This window comes from Phoca vitulina, unplaced genomic scaffold (assembly GCF_004348235.1).
Source record: "Phoca vitulina isolate PV1807 unplaced genomic scaffold, GSC_HSeal_1.0 scaffold41, whole genome shotgun sequence".
Taxonomy (NCBI): Eukaryota; Metazoa; Chordata; class Mammalia; order Carnivora; family Phocidae; genus Phoca; species Phoca vitulina.
This window is the reverse complement of record NW_022589744.1, coordinates 15,957,868-15,978,912: the sequence shown is the minus strand read 5'-3', so window position 1 is coordinate 15,978,912 and position 21,045 is coordinate 15,957,868. Positions and strand designations below refer to the sequence as shown.

The window sequence follows — 21,045 nt, the reverse complement described above, 5'->3', positions numbered from 1 at the left end:
CCATCTGATGCTGAGGTCCTCCATGGCTGGAACCTTGTCTGTTTTTATTCATTGTGTTCTGAGCATAATGGAGGTGGCACATGGGACTGCTTACTGTTTGTGGAGTCAGCGAGTGAGTGTTTGCGGCACCTGGTGCAGTGGCTGGTGTGGGTACTCGTCAGGACGGACTTGGTGGCACCATTCTTCACTTCTGTTTTTCTTCTCTTAGGTTTCAAAATTGGAAATTTTTTTTTAAATTTTATTTATTTATTTGAAAGAGAGAGCACGAGCAGTGGGGAAGGGTAGAGGGAGAAGCAAGCTTCCCGCTGAGCAAGGAGCCTAATGCAGGACTCGATCCCAGGAGCCTGGGATCATGACCTGAGCTGAAGGGAGATGCTTCACCAACTGAGCCACCCAGGCGCCCCTGGAATTGGGTTTTCACAATTGATTTCAAAAGTAGAAATTAAACTTTCCAGATACAGCCATGACGTTTGTTTGCCTCAGACTCTTAAATGTGTCATATAGTCTTCTCATTTACACAGAGCTTTGCTTCTGTTTGGCCACTTTCCTCATTTTACTTGACATCTGTGTGGGCAGTACAAATTTCCTCACAAGAGAGAAAATTGCAAGAGAAATTTGGTTCCCGAGGAGCAGTTTCTAAATTTAGCGAGTGTTGTTCTAATATCATTTGATGTATATGTGGCCAGAGTAGTGATACTCAAATATTTCTTTCAATATCTGTTTTTTTGGGGCTTGTTTTAGGTTGCAAAGGAGTTTGGCTTCCAAAATAACGGCTTCTCAGTTTACATCAATAGAAACAAGACTGGAGAGATAACAGCATCGTCGACTAAATCCCTCAGTCTGCTCAAAATCCAGTAAGTGCTGTGAGGGGACGACAGGGAGTGGGAGGGGATGACCGCAGGGCCCACTGAGGCTGCTCGGCTCTGCCCGGTTTCCCCTTGACACCACCGTATTTCTTGTGGGGCAGTCAGCAGTCACACTGAATGTGCCGCTCCTTTTGTGCTGAGCTGATTGACTCGCAGACTGTGACGTGTGTCACTGAGGGGGGAGAGTTATGGGCTCGGGGGCTGTGTGCAGGTGCACGCTCAGCCCCTTCTCTGCAGGGAGAGACCTTGAACGGAGCTGTGTGCCGTTCCGCCTCGGGACTGCTTGCTGGGTCGGAGGGGCTGTTGCCCACACGATATTTCTCGGTGGCGTGGCCCCCTCGAGCTCCTCCGAGGCGGTCAGTCATGTCAGTGGGGTGTCCAGGATGTAAAGACCTCTTCCTGCAGCCGCTCCCTGTTCTTGTAGTTCAGCTGGAGCGCAGCCACATCATTCGTCTGTGCGCGTCCCTGCTGCCGGGGGAGAGCTGAGCGATTGTGGCACGGACGGCATGGAGTGCAGAGCCGAAGGTGTTCACCGCGTGGCTCTTTACAGAGGAGGTTTGCGGGCTCCTGTCCAGCCTGTGTGCGCACTTGTGCTCGCGTACCCTGACTGCGGTCCTCGGCAGCGGGCTCGGCGCGCTCCTGTCCGGGCGGGGGCAGCACGGCTGCTGGGCCCACTGCCGGCTCCTCGCGCTGCACTTCGCTGGCAGCCGGCTGGGCGCCTGCTTACCAGTCACAATGGTGGGCTCTCTTGACAATTGGTGTGGTCATTTTTAGGTTCGCAAATTAGTACATCTGGGAAGAAATACGCAGTTAGGGCAGTCATTCATTTGTTCCTCAACACATATTTGCTGGGCACCTGCCACTTGCCTATCTCTGTAATTAGCGAAAGCTTTTCATCGTTGTTGACGTCGTCTGAGGATAGCCTTCCTTTCAGCTTGTAAAGAGCTTTTGCATCTTGAGAATCATTTCTCGCGAATGTTACGTGGCTTGTGTTCATACTCCCCCACTCAGCGCCGTGTGCCTGGGGAAGTTCTTTAACCTTACTGGGCCTCGCCAGCCACGTCTGCAGGCGGGTGGCAGTGCTGCCTGCACATGGTTGCACGGTGCCTTCACGTGGGGCACCACGTGGGGCAAGCTTGCAGAAGATGAGAGCTGTGTGTTTGAAAACTATTTTGATAGAAGATACGAGCAAAGGAGGTTACAGACACCTCTGAGAGAAAGCCATCGAACTGTAGCGCTGTCATACTGGTGCTGTCCCAGAGGGGTAGGACGGCTCAGACATCCCGAGGGGGCACTTGGAGGGCTGTCTTCTAAGTCACCCTCGAGTGTGTCTTTCCAGCGATAGTCATAATACTTCTCGACCGGCTTGGGTCTACCCTTGAGGGCTGCGTCTGTCTTACCTTAAGCGTGTCTGGAGGAGGCAGTGATGTTCCTCTCCTTGAGCTTGGCGTTGGTCTCTCTCCACTTCTGGCTTCTCTGGCTGCAGTTCGGTCTGCTGTATTCTGTTGTTCACTTATAGGTGATCTTTTTTTTTCCCCCCTCTGGCTGCTTTTAAGATTTTCTGTTTCTGTTGGGGTCCTACAGTTTCTGTCTGACTCGTCCAGGTATGGATTCCTGGTTTGTTTGTTTAACCCTACCTAATGGATAGTGTATTTTCTTTTTTTTTTTTTAAAGATTTTATTTATTTATCTGACAGAGAGACAGTGGAAGAGGGAACACAAGCAGGGAGAGTGGGAGAGGGAGAAGCAGACTCTCCACTGAGCAGGGAGCCCGATGCGGGACTCGATCCCAGGGCCCTGGGATCATGACCCGAGCCGAAGGCAGACGCCTAACGACTGAGCCACCCAGGCATCCCGGATAGTGTGTTTTCTGTACCTGCAGATCAGGTCTGGAAAATTTGTGGCCATTATCTCTTTAAATATCACTTCTCTCCCATTCTCTTTGTTGTTTCAGGGATTATATTTTTCACTTTTAAAATATTTGATTTGATTTCTTTTCAAACCTGGCTGTTAGCTCTGTGTGCTCAAGGGGGCTGCATTGCGCTCACACTGGCCTTCTGGGCTTCCATTGAGGACTGCTGCGCTCCTTGGGGCTCTGCCTTGGCCTGTCGCACGCGTGATGCTTCCCTCTTGGGTCTCAGGGGTCTGAGGTGGTCTGTCTCCCCCAGGTGGAGTCAGAGTGGCGCCCTGTCAGAGCTGTCCGTGGGTTGTCTGGCCTACTGTATGGGGGGGATTTGGGAAGATTTACCCAAATCTGTGGCTCCTGCCACCCTGCTTCCCAGAAGCCCCTGTCATTTTGGGCGGCCTCTCGTTGCTTGTGCTCTTTCCATTCCATTTCCATTGAACACTCTGTAGACGTTTATATTCCACGTCTTGCAGTTCCAAATCTGAAGTCCTTGGATGTCTAATCCTGTTATTGTTGTGTCTGCCCACTCTTGTGCATGGTGGCTTGGTTCTCTTGTACATTTGGTGACCCCTTTTTGAGAGCTTGTAATGACCAAACCTGGTTGTAGGGAGTCAGGCCGGTGGCTTTTCTGTGGGGGAAGCTTGCACTTGCTTCTTCTGGCACAAGGGGGCGCTGTGGACCCGGCACTCCCTCCAGTTACTTTCTGTCTGGGCTTCCGGAGCCAAGTAGCATCCCTAGTCCCACCCTGGGTGCGTGGCAGAGCAGACTCTCAGAGGTGACCGTTTTCCCTGCTGCACAGTGGGCTCAGGAAGGCAGGATTCCTCCTTGGTTCCTATTTTCAGCTGGTCAGCAGCCTGCTTCGGGTGGGCAGGCCCACAGACTCGCCTCCTGTTGTCCATAAAATGACCGTGTAAGCCAAGCTCAGGGCTTCTGTAGGGCAGTGTTTTCTCCCTTACTTTACTTTCGTTAGAGCTCCGCGGTGCATGTAGAGCATAGCTATTAAAACTGATAGAGCAGCTGAGCCATGTATTCTATAGCTGGAGGGTGTTTAGGAATGTCTGGTCCGTTGCTAGAAACAGAAGTCTCTAGTTACAGTTTGGCAGTTTTATCACCCCTAAATTATGGAAGAAAGAAGAGGAGAGAACAGACCCACTGAACAGCTACAGCCAGGCCTCTTAGTGTCCCGTGTCTTTGGTGTTTGCTCTCAAGGCCTGCCCCCCCCCGCCCCCGCTTCAGTTTGTTGGGTTGGGGCTGCAGCAGGCTGTTCCTTCCGTGTGTGTGTTATTGACAGCAGTTAAATATTTACCAAATTGTAGTGCTGCAGCTTTTCCTCCAAGACCGAGGTTGATTTTAGTGTTGTAGACCCTCTCTCTGGGTGTGGGAGCCCACGCTGCTTCTGTCCAGCACTCGGAAGTGGGAGCATCTCACGCCGGGGTCTCGTTGGTCTGGCTGTGGTAACCAGGTCCTGCAGTGAGTCAGCAGTGTGAGTGAGCAAGGAAAAGAGCATGACTTACATGGAAATGATAGAAGATCAAACACTGCTGTTCGAACTGTGAATTGTGCAGCCTGTTGGGAAAGCAGCACATCAGCGACATCAAAAACAAAACCCTCCTTCCAGCAGGGCCACTCCTGGAAATGTGCCCTGTAGAAGGAAAACCAGACAGCTGCCTGTCCTTGGGCCTTTCCTCGAGTGCTCTTGGTGGTAGAAACCTGTTGGTAGCGCGCGTACCCATCCGTGTGGGAGCACTGCTGTACGTGATGGGTCGGGCTGGCTGCCGAGCGCTGTTCGGCCACTGGAAGCAGTGATTAGACGCAGACCCTGTGTTTGGTGGGATCTGGGGTGACGTATTGTTGAATGGGAAAAGCAAATGCAAAACGTTATGTCTTTGATAATCTCATTTTTGTCAACAGCGTCATACAATGTTTGTGTACATGTGTGTGTGGGGGGGTGTGAGCGAAGAGAAAGAAGTGGAAGGCTGTGTACTAGGTAGATGAAGTGTTGGGGTGCTGAATAGTAGACGGTTAGGAATGAACGAGGAGAAGGAATGTCAATCCCAGAATGAGAAGCAGGAAGAACGCTGCCTACAGGCCAAGTGTGTATGTTGTGGCCATATTTCATCTGTGTGGAATCCGATGGGCATATGGATGTTTTACAACTGTAAAAGAAAGTAAGTCACAGTTACAGAGAACCCGCTCTGACCTTTAGAACGCTAGGGAGCGTAGGAGAGATGTGAAGGGAGAGTTCTGGTCTCTTACAATTAGAGGCCTCGTTATTCAGGCTTTTAGGGAGGTTGGCGTGTGCCTCTTGGATGTCAGAGACCCTCACATGATGGTGAGCAGCTCCTCTGTGCAGCCTGGGTTGTGGGAGGATAGCAGGCAGGCCCTGCCCTATGTTTGTCGTCTGATAGGCATGGAGATCTGCTGTTCCTGTTTCCCTCGGGCCTCGCTGGACCCTCCTCGGAAATGGAGACGTCGGCCCCGCTGGGGCTGAAGGCCTACGGTGCTCCCAGCGTGGTGGAGGATGAGATCGACCAGTACCTCAGCAAGCAGGACGGGAAGATTTATAGAAGCCGCGACCCACAGCTGTAAGTCTCTGTCGGGGTCCGGTCCCAGTTGTGCTGACTTTAGTGGCTCAGGAGGTGAGATGTTTGAAACGTGCCCTGTTTGAGTATCTACTGAAGAAACACAAGTTTTGAGTTTGGCGCATCGGGCTTTAGCAGGTGTGCGGGGGGGCAAGAGTAGGGAAGCGGGGAAGAGGTGATGCTAGGCACCTACCAGTGCAAGGTGCTTGTTGAGGTCACCTTGTTGGGTTACAGTCAGGAAATGCCAGCATCATATGCGCAGTGCATTCTTCCCGTTCTTTTCAGTGGTTGCTTCATGTGCTGAACATGCTGCTCCTTCTTTGAATATTTACCCTTCACCTAGGGTTATGTGAAATGGTTATGCTGGGGTACGTTTCTGTATTTGTGATTTTTTGCAGTTCTTTTTATTTAAAAAAAATTTTTTTTTATTTTTTGAAGATTTATTTATTTATTTATTTGACAGAGAGAGACACAGCGAGAGAGGGAACACAAGCAGGGGGAGTGGGAGAGGGAGAAGCAGGCTTCCTGCGGAGCAGGGAGCCCGATGTGGGGCTCGACCCCAGGACCCTGGGATCATGACCTGAGCTGAAGGCAGACGCTTAACGACTGAGCCACCCAGGTGCCCCAAAGATTTCTTTATCTTAGGGGGAGAGAGAGCATGCACATGGTGCATGTGTGTAGGGGAGGGGCAGAGGGAGAGAGAATCTCCAGCAGACTCCCACTGAGGGTGGAGCCGGATGTGGGGCTTGATCCATGACCCTGAGATCCTGACCTGAGCTGAAATCAAGAGTTGGACGCTTCACCGACTGAGCTGCCCAGATGCCCCTGTAGTTCTTTTTGAAGAAACCGGTTAGAAACACCTGAGTTTACAGTCAGTGATGTGAAATGTCTGAGTGAAGGTGGTTTGTCTCTGCAGCAGAGCCTCTTGTAACCGCATCACTCTGTAAACGTGATGGGGTGCTGACATTGAGATGCTGGGGTTCTAAGTGCTGCATTAGCAACTTGTGTGTCTTAGATTCAAGAGCTCCAGATGGCGCTCTGCTGCGGCTGGTACGGAGCCGCGTCGTGGCCATCGCTGTCAGCCCGCGTACCCCTTCCGTTTGCATTTCCTCCCAGGGAACCCATGCTGGCTCCACCCCCCCCCCCCCCCCCCGTGATCTGTGTCTTGGAGGCCTCAGGAGGAATGTTTTAAGAGGGTGCTTATGTGTGTGTGTGCGTGCGTTCTGGCTTGCCGTCTTTAAGAGCCTGGCTGTTAGGAGACACAGGCCATCTCTACTCAGAAGCGCGTCCAGGAGTTGTGACCCCATTTGGAAAAGGGTCCTGTCGAGCCCAGAGGGACAGCCGCTCAACTTTCCCAGCAGCCATCACCGCCCTCCTCATTGGAGCACGTCGTGCTGCCGCATCATACGTGTGGGGCTTCTACAGCTTCTCTGACTGAGGTCACTAAAAACCCACAGAGCCAGGCGTCTTCATGCTTTTCCCAAAACATGCACAAAATGGGTGTTTTCCAAACTGGAGTTAGTTCTGTCCCACTGACAAGGCTTTTTGCCACATCCACATCCCAACTTCCTCAGTGTTTACTTAACATCTGTTTAAATCAGTTTTAGTCCATTCACTTTTATTTAGTGTCATCTTAAGCCGTTAATATCCATAGGTTTGACGTGCTGGACAGTTTTTTCTAATACAAATCAAAATAAATACTAAATTATATTAAAATAAAAAATGCTCACATGGGCTCCTGGGTGGCTCAGTCGTGAAGCGTCTGCCTTCGGCTCAGGTCATGGTCCCAGGGTCCTGGGATCGAGCCCCGCATCGGGCTCCCTGCTCCGCGGGGAGCCTGCTTCTTCCACTCCCCCTGCTTGTGTTCCCTCTTGCAATGTCTCTCCCTGTCAAAAAAAATAATAAAATATTTTAAAAAAATGCTCACGTACCATCTAAAACAATTCCACACGGGGATGCCTGGCAGGCTATCGTAGAGCATGAGACTTCTGATTCGGGCTTGTGAGTTCGAGCCCCGCTTTGGGCATTGAGTTTACTTATAAATAGATAGATAGATAGATAGATAGATAGATAGATAGATAGATAGATAATTCCACACGGGTAGGGAAATACTCTGTGAAGTGCGGCATGCGTTATAAATATCAAAAACACTGGGAGGCAGCAGCAGGAGAGCAGGCGTACTGATGGCGTGTGTTTCTCTTGCCCTGTGCTCTTAGGTGTCGACATGGCCCCTTGGGGAAATGCGTGCACTGTGTTCCACTCGAGGTGAGAGCGGGTGCCGCGTGCGTCCTGGGCTAGCGGGAGGGGCTGCTCCCCAGAGCACGTCAGCACTTTCCCTGCGCCCTTGCGCTGGGTCTGTTTGTTGCCCTGGTTCTCGCGTTCCCACTCGTGCAAGCTGCTTCAAGAGGACGAACCTTTATTTGTGGGAGTGACCTTCTGGGTGGATTGTGAATGGCTGGAGCGTTTGTATTGCTGTGACCGAGGGGCAGCACTTAGAGTGGGCTCCCTGGACAATCCTTTTAAAACCTGACACAAAGCTGGGGCTGGCGGTTTCTGTGCTCGTCATTGTTTTGATTTACTTTTCCCCGAGTCCTCCTACTGATTCGTCCTGGTGAGATTGAGAGTTACCATAATAATGCTGACTGGTAACTGGTGAATGCTGAATTTACAGCAGCAAGGCCAACCTGATTTTCTTCATGAGCCTCCTCTTCATCTTATGGGCTTTTTTTTTTTTTTCCCAAAATTTTCCTAATATTTACTTGACCTAGAGCATTTTGTATTTAATAGAGATTCATTTTAATCTTAGAAAGATAACTGGTACACAAAGAAACCTTTGGTTCTGACCTGGAATGATAAGTGAGAACCAAGGGCCCGTCCTCTCCCACTGCCCTCCACGGGTGCTGGCTGGGTCTCTCCCTGCGTGCAGCAGCGGCTTGGCTGCCCGCCTCTCCTTGCCTCGAGACGCCAGCAGGTGCGTGACCGTACTGACTGTGTGTGTTTTGGCAGCCATTTGACGAGGACTACCTGAACCATCTTGAACCTCCTGTGAAGCACATGTCCTTCCACGCCTACATCCGAAAGCTGACCGGGGGGGCCGACAAGTAAGCAACTTGAGCGCAGTTAGGCTGTGCCGATGTGGCTTTGGCGTGTAGAAGTCCCTTTTATGTATCTGGCAGGTGTTGCTTAAAGCCTGTGAGCATATGAATGAGAAAAGCAAAGATCAGGGTCTGGGCACAGAGCATTTGAGTTCGTGACTTTTGGCACAGATTCTAGAAAAGGAACAGGGGTGGAGACTCTGACGCCCTGTTGTCGTCCACATGCCCAGCGTGTTGGGCAGATGCCAGGCTGGCAGTGGCCACCGTGGAGACCCCTGGGGGAACATCCCAGACTTCTGCAGGCATGTGGTGCTCTGGCAACTTAGGTGTATGTGAAGGCAGATGAGATAAGATATGATGGTGGTCAGAGCTCATCCTCTGCTTTTTGGAAAAACTGAACCACCCCGTGGTGGTTATCTTGGCTCACCTATTCCACGGCCCCCATCCGCCCTTTGCCCTGGAGCTGGCCTCTTTAACGGCTTGATGTCACAGCCGTCGCAGGGGCTGGAGTAACCGTGCCGTCCCCGGCTGGGCCTCGTGGTGCCTCAGCGGGAACTGTCTACAGGCTCGGCCAGGTGGGCGGTGGGGCGGCCATCTCTCGGCTCCCCAAGTCCCCTAGTGCAGGCTGTGACAGTGGCTGGAGAGGGGCGAACTGAGAGCATTTTGATTTCTTTTAAACCATGTCAAGGACTTCCCTGTGCGACCCCTTTCTGTTGACTATACGACTATACGTTCACCTTCCCAGAAAGTGATGGACTTCATACCATTTTATAATTCCCATCAGTGCAGCAGGAGGAGATGGTGGCTGAACCCAAGTCAGCAACATTTTGTGAAGAATGTCATGTTGGCCTGATTATAGTTTTTCTCTGACAATCTGCTGACATCCTAAAATGGCTTTTTAAAAAAGTTAGACCACGAGAAAAAAATTCTACCAGAAACCCATTCTTGCCTGTCAGTGGGGTAAGCCATGGAACTTTCTGGACTATTGAACGAGTAGAGATTCATTGTGCTGAAATCCGTCAGCCTTCCACCAGTCTGGGTCCAGGCCACAGTATCCCATGGGGGCACATTGGCAGCTCTCGGTCCCGTGCAGGCTGGTGGCGGTCATTGCTTCCCAGGGGCCCGCAGGCCAGCATGCTGTTGGCCTGTGAAGATAGGATCGAATTCCTGCACCGTTTTGTGAGTGGGAAACTGGCAGAGGGTGAAGGCATCTGTGCGCATCCACCCCACATCGGGGTGGGGCCCTGGCTTCCTCACTGGATAGTCTTTATTTCAGCCAGAAGCTGGGGAAGATGTCTTCACGAGGTACCCTCATCAGGGTTTCTCCTTGTGATTCAGAGTTGTTTTTTTTTTTTTTTTTTTTTTTACAAACATGTAAGTACTGGACGCATGATGTAGATGTTGCTTATAAGTTAATGAAACTTAAAAACAGGCTTTGTTTCCTGTCAGCGGTTCAGGTTAGATCAATAGGTGTTTAATAGTATCCTTGAAAATCTTCATGGGTGTTAGCGACAGACCTGGAAAATGGAGACTTTTTATAGGGAAACAGTTACGTATTTTTGCATAGTCTCTGTGTGCAGGACAGAAGCTGGGAGTCCACGATAGCAATTCTTAGCACATTCCCCTGCTGCTGCCTGCCACATGCTTAGCTTCTTAGAACTTTGTTCTGGAGGTGTAAGAGATTTGACATAGGATTTCCAGTCTCCTGCTAAAGTTTTCACTGTTGGGATGTTGAATTAATTAAGCTGCCTCTTCTTATTCAGGGGGAAATTTGTTGCCCTGGAGAACATCAGTTGCAAGATTAAATCAGGGTGCGAGGGACACCTTCCATGGCCTAACGGCATCTGTACTAAGTGCCAGCCAAGTGCCATCACGCTGAACAGACAGGTGAGATGTTCACTGTGTCCATCTAGACCGTAGATTTGTGTTCATGGCTCAGAAATGAAAATTTGCAGAAAAGCCCCTCCATGGAGGGACCCGCCCCTAGCAGAGCGCACTTTCGGTGGTGGGTCCAAGTGCACTTCAGGTCGTACGCTGGAGATGCTATTGGTGAGATCTCTAGCTGTTGCACACGTGGAGGGGGGAGTCCTTTGTTTTTTCTTTTGTCCGCTTGCATGGAGGCAGAACTTTCTTGGTGACTGTTTAAAATAACTTCGTGGTTGCACTTTGCCTTCCAAGAAATCATGGCTCTGGAAGCTGGTAACCAAACTGTCCTGGAGCCCCCTCAGAGCACCTGTCCAGGCCAGGTGAAGAAGGGAGCTGGGCTCTGGGAGGAGGAAGAGACCGGTGTCAGCTGCACGCAGTATTCTGGCCTCTTCCCCTCTGGTCTCTGTGCCCTTGAGGATTGCTCGCCTCGCCTTCTCTGTGCTGCTGGCCCACATTTGCTCTGTAGAGAGCTCTCCACCGCCTTTGTGACTGCTTGGAAATTTCTGTCTCTTCCTTCTCCCTGCTCTCTCTTTTTGAAAACTAATTTTTGTGCTAGAGGTGTGAAAACCTGCATTTTAGGTGAAATCCCAGTAAGATTAATCTGAATTAATTTATTAAGGAATCCCATCCCTACTCCACCCACCTTCTAGAATCTGAAATGGTCTTAAGGGCAGAGCACATTTTAAAACGTGTGTGTGCGCACGTGTGCACACGCATGTGTAAAGAGCTAGGTGGAGATTTATGAATGGCTTATACTAGAAAAGTAAGTTATTTATTTCCGACAGAGTGTATTCATTAGCCTGTTGTTTGCTCTACAGAAATACAGACATGTGGACAATATCATGTTTGAGAACCACACAGTTGCTGATCGCTTCCTTGACTTTTGGAGGAAGACAGGGAACCAGCATTTCGGGTATTTGTATGGACGGTATACAGAGCACAAAGACATTCCTCTTGGCATCAGGGCCGAAGTAGCTGCCATTTACGAGCCTCCTCAGGTAGGCGAGCACAGGCTTCCCAGTTCACGGGCCTCTCTATCACCTGGGCTCTGAAGGCTGTGCGGGACTCTCGTTTCAGACTTCATTCCACTTCCTCTGCTCTGTCATTTGCGCGCACACACACACACAGTGTCTGTTTTCTGAATTCTTGGAGGGTAAGCTCATGGTCCCTAAGTACTTCAGTGTGCATTTCCAGAGCATAGGGACGTTGTCTTACTGATACTAAGGACTCTTGTCAATGTCGGTAAATTGAACATTGATTGAATATTTTAATCTGTTGGCTGTGTTCCACTTCTGTCAGTTGCCCCAAAGTGCCACAGGGACTGCTCCCTCCCTTGTAATTCTGTATCTCCTTCGCCCACGTCTGTGGTCAGCTGTCCCAGAAATGATGGAGTTAGAGGATCACAGGGTTACTCGTGTCCTTTATCCCACACCACACACACACTGTCTTAGAATGACTACCAAAATTACTACCAGTATAGGACTGAAAACAGTTTAAGGTGGGGGTTGTTTTTTTTTTTTTTTTTTGGTGGAAGGAGGAGGATCCTCAGGGTGTGTCTCATGAGGGACCAGCAATCATACACTGTGTTTTAAAGTCACTTGGACGGTGCTCTCCGTGTGACTGTGCCGCCACCTAGGTAATACATTTATGTTTGTTTGTTTTGTTTTTGGTATTTAGGGATTGATTTTTTTTTTTTAAGATTTTATTTATTTATTTGCGAGACAGAGTACAAGCAGAGGGAGAAGCAGGTTCCCTGCTGAGCAAAGAGCTCGCTGCGAGACTTGATCCCAGGACCCCAGGATCATGACCTGAGCCTAAGGCAGATGCTTAACGACAGTTTCAAGATTCCGTAGGTCTGGGGTGGGGCCAAGGATTTGCATTGCTCATAGTGTTCACGTTCCTGTTGCAGGTCTGGGGAATCACACTTTTAAGAACCACAGCCCTACACAATTAACTACCCATTCATAAATACATTGTATAATCTAGTGATCCACCCAGGCGTCCTGGTATTGATTTTTTATATATATATTTGTTGTATAGTTCTATGAAATATTTACGTGGTACGTTTCATCACATATATGTACATCATATATATATCGTATGTGTACAATATATATGTGCGTATTATATATATGTGTATTGTTCATTACAAAAGTGGAAACCATACACATGGAATTCTCGTCCGTGATGTGCGTGGCTGTACTTGGGAGGGGTGCCGGTGTGTGCGGTTTACTATGAAGTACAACGGAAAACTAAGAGGGCTTGGGGTGATTAGGGGGGTGGCTAGAGTACAGTGTGGCCAAACCTAGGTAGCAGGTGTGTGGGTCCTCACTGAGAAATTCTTTAAACTTTGCTGTATGTTTGAAATTTGTAGTTAAAATGTTGGAAAAGAAAAAAAATTTTGCATGCTTCCAAAGTCAGATCTACAAACAAGGTACCCCCTTCTTCCTATCCCTCCCTTTCCAGAATGTTTGGTGTAGACTATTAGAGTTTAAGTTTTTAAAATATAAGCAAATATATAGATATTCATACCATTCTCCTTCTTTCTTTGGGTGTATGCCATACCATACTCACCTTGGTCACTTTACACTGTGTTCTGTGAATCACCCCATGACTTCTTAAGTAAACCAGGGTCTGAAAGGGCAGGCCCCGTGGCTGCTGGCTGGGGTGCCGGTCCGTGGCTCCCACACACATGCCATTGTCTCCCTAGCTGCGTTGATGCAGAGCTTGAGTGTAGTCTACACCCCTTTGCCAGTTTCCATATTTACTGAGAGCTGTAGAGGAGGTGTTTGAGGGGGGCCTCCTGTGGTGGTTCATTTAAAAGGGGACACTAGGTGGCGATGGAGACCCTGCCAGAGTGTTGGGGTTACCTAACCACCAGGGCACTAAGTGTGCTCTCTGTAATCATGGAGCTGCTTTTGGAAGCACAGTATATTCAAATTCAGTTTTGTAGAGGGTGTCTTTCATGAGGAGTTTCAGCAGTCGTGTTAGGAGTATGATCGAATAAAACACAGAGACAAACCTCTGGCGTCCAGACCACGAACGGCATCACCAGAGCTCCCAACGTGGGAATCCTGAAGGTTGGGACCATTGACCTGCAGCTCATTAGAAGTTGAAGCTCATGCTGCCACAGGTCATGAAACCAGATCCTTAGATTTGTTCTGAGTTTGTGATGTGACCTGTGCTCTGGAGGTATTAATGATCTCCATATTGCTAATACCCAGCAACAGAAAGTTCTTTTGTTGTTTTGCCAGAATCTGACTCATTTGCAAGGATATACCCAATTAGTATAACTTGGTTTGGGATTACCTTCATTTTCCTATTCCTCTGGCCGGGGTTTCTGCTAGGTATGATACTTACTATTAATGACCCTCGAACTGCATGTCAGGGCAGATGAAGGATTTCGGTAAGCTTTGTCCACTGCAGGAAGTTGGGGTCCTGTGGCTGGTTTAGGTTGCATGTGAGCCAGTCAGAGTCCAAGCCCACCTGCTGCCCCGAGCCCAGTGCTCTGCCCATCCACCAGCAGGTTGCTGATTTCAGGTGCCTTTTCCACTCCTCTGTCATCTCCCACTTAGCACCTTGCCTGTGAAGCACAGCACTACCCTGCAGGAGCTGCACACACATTTTCCCAGCCTGTTTTCTGGAAACAAATGTTACCATACAGCTGGAATCTTGCCTAATGTACCCAAACCTATTTGGAAGGAAACTGTTTATCCAAAGGAGTTTGGAAACTTGACTTTCCCCAATGAAGGAACCCCCCCCAAAAAATGTGTAGACAGCCTTCCTCAGTCCTGAGAGCAACCACACACTTGACGAGAGACAGTGTGATATGAACCAGCCTGAGGGTCACCATCTTCTTGTCCTCTGAGTCTTGATTGGAAAGCACAATGTAGCCTGAGGAGGGGCAAAGCCTGGAGGGCTCGGACTGTGTTTTATCTGGATGTCAGCCTTTTTCTGCTGCCATAATTCTCCTTTTTGGCAAGGGATAGAGCAGTCCCCTTGGGATTCCTGAGCCAGAATTCGAGTGGGATGGCTGTGGGCTCCTCTGAGTCTGTCTTCTCCCTTTACTGCCCCAACAGATTGGCACACAGAACAGCCTGGAGCTTCTGGAAGACCCGAAAGCTGAGGTGGTGGATGAAATTGCTGCCAAGCTTGGCCTGAGGAAGGTACTGAGGCATTCTGCTGGCCTTTGAATGGGGGACCAGGGCTCTCTGTTGGGGACATCCAGGTGGGCGCCATGGCCAGGCCCTGTCTGGGACTGAACTCCCAGCTGCTCGAGGTCAGGTGTGGGCCCAGCGTGTTGTAATGCCTGCTTGTGTTTTCTGGGCGCTGTAGCTTTTATGTTCCTATTTCAGAGCCAAGGATTCGAAATAGAATGAGACTATTTCTCTGATTTAAAGTAAAATGAAAACAAGTGATCCCTGTGCTGGGACTGTTTTGTTGAAATCGGCCTGCCCCACTTCCTGAGGACAGCTTTAGAGGGTGGAAGAAAGAGGCAGCAGGACTCAGACCCCTTCTTCCTGCCCAGGAAGGAGCCTCGCTGCTGCGCTGTGTGTCCTGCCCACACACCGAGGCCCGGCCTCTTAGGGGAGCCCTCCCTTCGTGTGTCCTTGCCGCCCGTTCATTTTCCGCCCCGGGTGCTCGGAGCCTCAGGCACTCCCTCTTCCATCATCCTTGGATTTCCTGTTGTTAATTTAGGTATCTGAGCATGTGAGGTTTCCTAGTTTTACTGGGCAGTTAGAAGACAGGGAAGAACTTTTGTTGATCTGGTTTGTGTTACATCCTTGGTGGAGCTCCCAGGAACTTTGCAGAAGGGTTTCTACAGGTAAATATTGAATGTGAATTTGAATACCTCTTAGAATTTCAATGTTAGCTATGTAAGTTTTATCCTTTTTTTTTTTCTTAAAGATTTTATTTACTTATTAGAGAGCACAAGTAGGCAGAGCGGCAAGCAGAGGGAGAGGGAGAAGCAGGCTTCCCTCTGAGCAGGGAGCCCGATGCGGGGCTCAGTGCTAGGACTCTTGGGATCATGACCTGAGCCTAAGGCAGACGCTTAACCGACTGAGCCACTCAGGCGCCCCATAAGTTTTATCCTTTATTTGTTAATAACTTAGACAGTGAAAAATGAACTCCTATAGATAAAAGGGGGAAAATAGGGAATATGTTTGTAGGCCTAGGAGCTGATAGAGCCAAGTCATTTTAAGGAAACAATGTCCTATTGTTTCTAGTAAGGAATCAGCATCTTTTTTTTTTTTTTAAAGTAGGCTCCACACCCAGTGTACAGCCCAATGTGGGGGTTGAGTTCACAACCCTGAGATCATGACCTGAGCTGAGATCAAGGGTCAGAGACTTAACTGACTGAGCCACGCAGGCACCCCAGGAGTCAGCATCTTGATTGAGGGTTATATTTTGGTTTAAATCTTTTTAGTGTCTCTTGTTCAAAAGAAAAATTAGTGTAACTTTTGGACCTTTGTTTTAAACGTATAGTTCATGATCACTGTAGTTCTAATAGATCTTGAGGTGACTTAAATGTCTTTCTCTGAAACCCTGGCCCTGCTGCCCTAGCTGACTTCTGCCTGGCTTTGGCTCTGTTCTACTCACTGCTTCGACCCATTTATACGGCAAGTCTCCTGTTCTTTGCTGCATCCTCCATGGGCTTTTTGTTTGCTTGGGTATTTTTAAAGAAAATGAAATTCTCCACATTTGCCTGGTCTTGTGTGCATGAGATGGATTTGAAGAGTTCTGTATCAGGTTCTGCTGGACAGGGTCATGGGCCACCACGTCCTTCTCCAAAGGACGTGTACTTGGGGTCCAACCCCACTCGTAAACCTCCCAGCCCAGTTCTGGTTTAGGAGGGGCAACCAGCTGTGAGGTTCATGGGCACAGGAGGGCTAGGGACCACAGAGCACACAGACAGGTGTCTGTGACTGGCGTGAGGGTGTCCTAGTGTCGGGGGTTTCAGCTTCTTGTGCCCTCACCTGCTGTCTTCAGTCCTGTAGCGGAGCGCGAAGGAGCCACTGGGTAAGGACTCTGTGGTGGTGTTCCTTATTTTAAGTGCCTTCTCTAGGGAGTCCATTTTCTTTTTTTTTTTTTTTAAAGATTTTATTTATTCATTCATGAGAGACAGAGAGAGAGAGAGAGAGAGAGAGGGGGGGGCAGAGGGAGAAGCAGGCTCCCAAGGAGCAGGGAGCCCGATGCGGGACTCGATCCCAGGACCCTGAGATCATGACCTGAGCTGAAGGCAGACGCTTAACCATCTGAGCCACCCAGGCGCCCGGGAGTCCCATTTTCTTATCTTACGGAGAAAGCCTTAGCATCTGAAATAGCATTGTCTCTCTTTGCTTGCTCATTGTCTGTCTTCCTGTTTGGGGCATAGGCATTCTGTTCATTTTGTTCACTGCTGGGGTTTCCCCTGAACCCGGCACAGTGCCGGGTACAGAGTTGGTGCCATGGGGCTTCTTACAAAGAGATGAGCTGTGCTCGTGCACCATCACCTCCAGTCCAGCAGCACCAGAGGAGGGTGGCCATTTTCAACTGGGTGGAGTTTGAAAACCCCGGCAGCTTAGCTGAGGATCTGACTCACCTGGAGAGAGCTGGCTCACAGGAGTCTCTTACCGAAACGCTCTTCAGGTCTCTGCACGGAGGCCAGAAAACATTCATCACCTGTTTCAGGGAGAGGCTCAGAGGATACTTTCCTCTTTCATGCAGGTTGGTTGGATATTTACAGACCTCGTCTCAGAAGACACCCGGAAGGGCACCGTCCGGTACAGCCGGAATAAGGTGAGGTGGGACGGGGGTGTGCCCACTTCGCTCAGTCTGCAGCTTGGTCACAAGCCAGCTCGGGCTCGTGCTGGCAAGGCGGCTCTGCACGGCTCATCCGGGCTTTTTTTTTTTTTTAAAGATTTTATTTATTTATTTATTTGTCAGACGGAGAGAGAGCACAAGCAGGGGGAGAGGCAGGCAGAGGGAGAAGCAGGCTTCCCGCCGAGCAGGGATCCCGATGCGAGGCTTGACCCCAGGTCCCTGGGATCATGACCTGAGCCGAAAGCAGATGCTTAACCTTCTGAGCCCCCCAGGCATCCCTCATCCTGGCTTTTAGACCAAATTATTTTCAACACCGTGTTCTTGATAAACTAAGGGTGGGTCTGTTGATTGTGTCTTGTAGAGCAACACCCCCTGGCCTTCACCCACCAGTGTTTTTTGGAGGTCAGCCCGTGGGGGTGGATGCCTGATGGTTCTAGCCTTCCCGATTATTCGTGGTGGGAGCAGAAGGGCCCGTAACAGCTAGGAACTATAGGTGTTTGTTTCATGCAGTGTTTGACAGGCCACAGTTTAGTTCTTGGTGTTTTCTAAAGAAGAAACAGGAGTATATTTCCACATGATGCTGTAAAACTTGATATGCCAGCTCTTTTTTCCTAGGACACCTATTTTCTGAGTTCGGAAGAATGTATCACTGCAGGAGACTTCCAAAATAAGCATCCTAACATATGTCGACTCTCTCCAGACGGACATTTTGGCTCCAAGTTCGTCACTGCGGTGGCTACAGGTACGTGTTCTGTTCCTCTTCTTGTAGCGTTTCATTCGTAACTCAGCTACAAGAGATTTTCTTAATGTGCCCGTGGGACATGGATTCCTCTTTTTGTTTTATGGTAAAAATCCTGAACTTACTGCATTGCCTGCAAAACCACTAGAATCAGGGACTCAGTGTAGCTGTTCTCTCATCCTCTCGTGTTCTAAGGTGTCAGCTTGATTCTGGATCTTAGCTCAGGGCTGCCTTTACCCCTTCCAGTAGCCACAGATGACTGTCTGTCTGTGTAGGAGAGAAGGATTTACTGTTTGTTCTTTATTTTTGACATTATGAATGGAAGTCATTTTAAGACCATTTCTGAGTGTGCATGTGTGTGTGTGTGAGTGAGAGATAACATGTGTATCGTATTCAGTGCTATGTACATCAATAATACATAATAAAAAATTGTGGCCTATAAGAAGGTCCCACCAAATCTTTTATAACATGCTTAACATATGTTGTCTTAGAAAAAAACTGGTCAGGGCGCCTGGGTGGCTCAGTCGTTAAGCGTCTGCCTTCGGCTCAGGTCATGATCCCAGGGTCCTGGGATCGAGTCCCACATCGGGCTCCCGGCTCAGCGGGGAGCCTGCTTCTCCCTCTGGCCCTCTCCTCTCTCATGCTGTTTCTCGCTCGCTCGATCTCTAATAAATAAATAAAATCTTTAAAAAAAAAAAAAAAGAAAAAACTGGTCATAGGACTATACAATTTAAAAAGAGTGGGAATTTTAAACTTGGAGAACCAACTCGTGAAAGCATAGTCTATATGGTAATTTTTTTATTTTTATTTTTATTTTTATTTTTATTTTTTTTAGATTTTATTTATTTATTTGAGAGAGAGAGAGCACATGAGAGGGGGGAGGGTCAGAGGGAGAAGCAGACTCCCTGCTGAGCAGGGAGCCCGATGCGGGACTCGATCCCGGGACTCCAGGATCATGACCTGAGCCGAAGGCAGTCGCTTAACCAACTGAGCCACCCAGGCACCCGATAATTTTTTTAAAGTAAACACTAACTTGGATCCTGTGAAGACCTGGTTTCTACTCTCACTGAACTGGCAACCCAGTTTGTTCATGGTAGCCATCCTTCCCCTAGTTCCATAGAAGGAAGCACCCCCAATTTAACAAAGACCAGTTTACAAGTAGCCCAAACATGTTAGTAAGTAACTGGATCCCCTGTTAATCCCAGTTGAGGGGACTGTCATGAGAACCATGAAGAAAAACACTGCCCTCATTTTTAAGATCCATTTGGATTGACGGCCACTTTCTTTTTGAGATGAATGTCCTTTGGAAGAGTGAGAGGCAGCGGCAGCATCTTTCACATGCTAGTGTGAACTAGTTGAGTTGATTTATTTTCTTAGGACTGTTGTTGGGCCAGGTACTTAAGCGAGTGGATGGGAGTGTTGACCAGGGTTACAGGAAAGTAGTTCCTCGGCATAGGGTCCTTCCGTGAGGACAGCCGGGGAGAGCAGCTCAGACTGGACACCGGGGAGGGGAGCAGGGAGGAGGCAGTGTTCGCGTCATTTGGAATTTCACCACGCCTGCTCTGTATTTGACCAAGGGGGGAAATGTGTTACCTTTTCACTCCCGCAACACGTCAGGCAGATGTTCTGGGTACAGTTGCTTAGATGGGTGGTTCTCAAACCTATCAGACACCCCCTTTTGAAAGCGCCTTGTTCAGGATACTTTGTGATACCCTTTACTGTGCAGAGAATGAAACTCACAGATGATATACCTCCCTGCACACGTGAACGTACCAGAGGAAGCAGAGAGGCCGCCTGGCCATAACACAGACCCGTGTCCTTGCGCACACCAGTGCTTGGGGACTGACGCCTGGTGGGACAACACGGCGACTGAGCCAGAGTTGACAGCCGTGCGCGGACGTCACTGGTGCCAGCGCCACTCTTCCCTGAGATGCTTACTGGCCCCCCCCGTGAAGTGCTGAGCTGAACATGTCCCCTTCCCTCCGCTGACTTGCTACCACACTCCTAGAGAATTCACCGTGGATCAAAACTGCATATTTGTTTTTGTTCTTCTGTATGAAAAATGGTTGATTCTTTTTCTTCTTATTCTTTTTTAAGATTTTACTTATTAAGAGAGAGCGCGCACAAGCTGGGGAAGGGGCAGAGGTAGAGGGAGAAGCAGGCTCCCCACTGAGCAGGGAGCCTGACACGGGGCTTGATCCCAGGACACACGAAGGCAGACACTTAGCCAACTGAGCCCCCCAGGTGCCCCTAAAATATGATGGATTCTAATCTGAGATCATACATGGGGGTTTTTGCCTATAAGAGTGTGCAGGGCACATTCAAGGTTGTATGGGATGTGGAATGGGCCTTTGTTGTATGGGACTCCCCCAAACACAGCAAGGTGTCCGACCTCTTCCACTTCGGCTGGCAGCCCCCCCTCCAAAGCCCCCCCGCCCCGGCCCTGTGCCCTATTGTTGAGGGCAACCAGAAATTACTTTCACAGATTCCAGAACTGCTGTCTTAGGTTTCCAAGGGCTCCCATGGTAACCTAGACCTTTTAATTACTTTGTCTATGGGGAGTTATTCAATGGGCCAAAGGAACTGGCACATTTTTAGGATTATAAATAGTTTCTACTTGGGGGCTGCTGTACCTTCAATTACTGATTCATAGCTCTTGGTGGGAGGTTGGAGAGTATAGATCATCCATGAAGTTTCCTTCAGAATTGCCACTTTACTGAAAGGCTTCGGGACTATAGACAGTAAATAACTTACAATAAGATCTGCAGTTAGAGTCCCTGCGTTTCTCTGCTGACTTGTCCCCCTGATCGAACGCTGCGATGAGCTCAGGCTCACAGTTCTCTCCGGCTCCCGGGGCGGCCAGCGGAGGGGCAGCTATCCACAGTAGTCGCACATCTTGGACCTCCAGACAAAGTGTGCTTTTCCCCCGCGTCACTGGCTCTTGACCAGGAATGTGCTGCTGTCCCGTGGAGCTGTTTGAGCTGTGCTTGCCATACCCCGTGGGCCAGGAAGGAGCAGACGTGTGTGTGTGTGTGTGTGTGTGTGTGGTGTGTGTGTGTGGTGTGTGTGTGTGGTGTGTGTGTGTGTGTGTGTGTGGTGTGTGTGTGGTGTGTGTGTGTGTGTGTGGT

At 49.4% G+C, this 21,045-nt stretch overlaps 1 protein-coding gene across 1 annotated transcript in view; it reads left to right on the top strand.

Annotated features, from left to right (window-relative positions):
* Positions 1-21,045, top strand: part of NPLOC4 (NPL4 homolog, ubiquitin recognition factor) — a 67,884-nt gene that overhangs the window by 13,433 nt on the left and 33,406 nt on the right. The window contains exons 3-11 of the mRNA XM_032429437.1: positions 742-854; positions 5,180-5,356; positions 7,570-7,618; positions 8,360-8,454; positions 10,212-10,335; positions 11,193-11,372; positions 14,454-14,540; positions 17,083-17,154; positions 17,794-17,920. Of these exons, the coding sequence (XP_032285328.1) occupies positions 742-854; positions 5,180-5,356; positions 7,570-7,618; positions 8,360-8,454; positions 10,212-10,335; positions 11,193-11,372; positions 14,454-14,540; positions 17,083-17,154; positions 17,794-17,920 (1,024 nt within the window). The remainder of the gene's footprint in view (positions 1-741; positions 855-5,179; positions 5,357-7,569; positions 7,619-8,359; positions 8,455-10,211; positions 10,336-11,192; positions 11,373-14,453; positions 14,541-17,082; positions 17,155-17,793; positions 17,921-21,045) is intronic.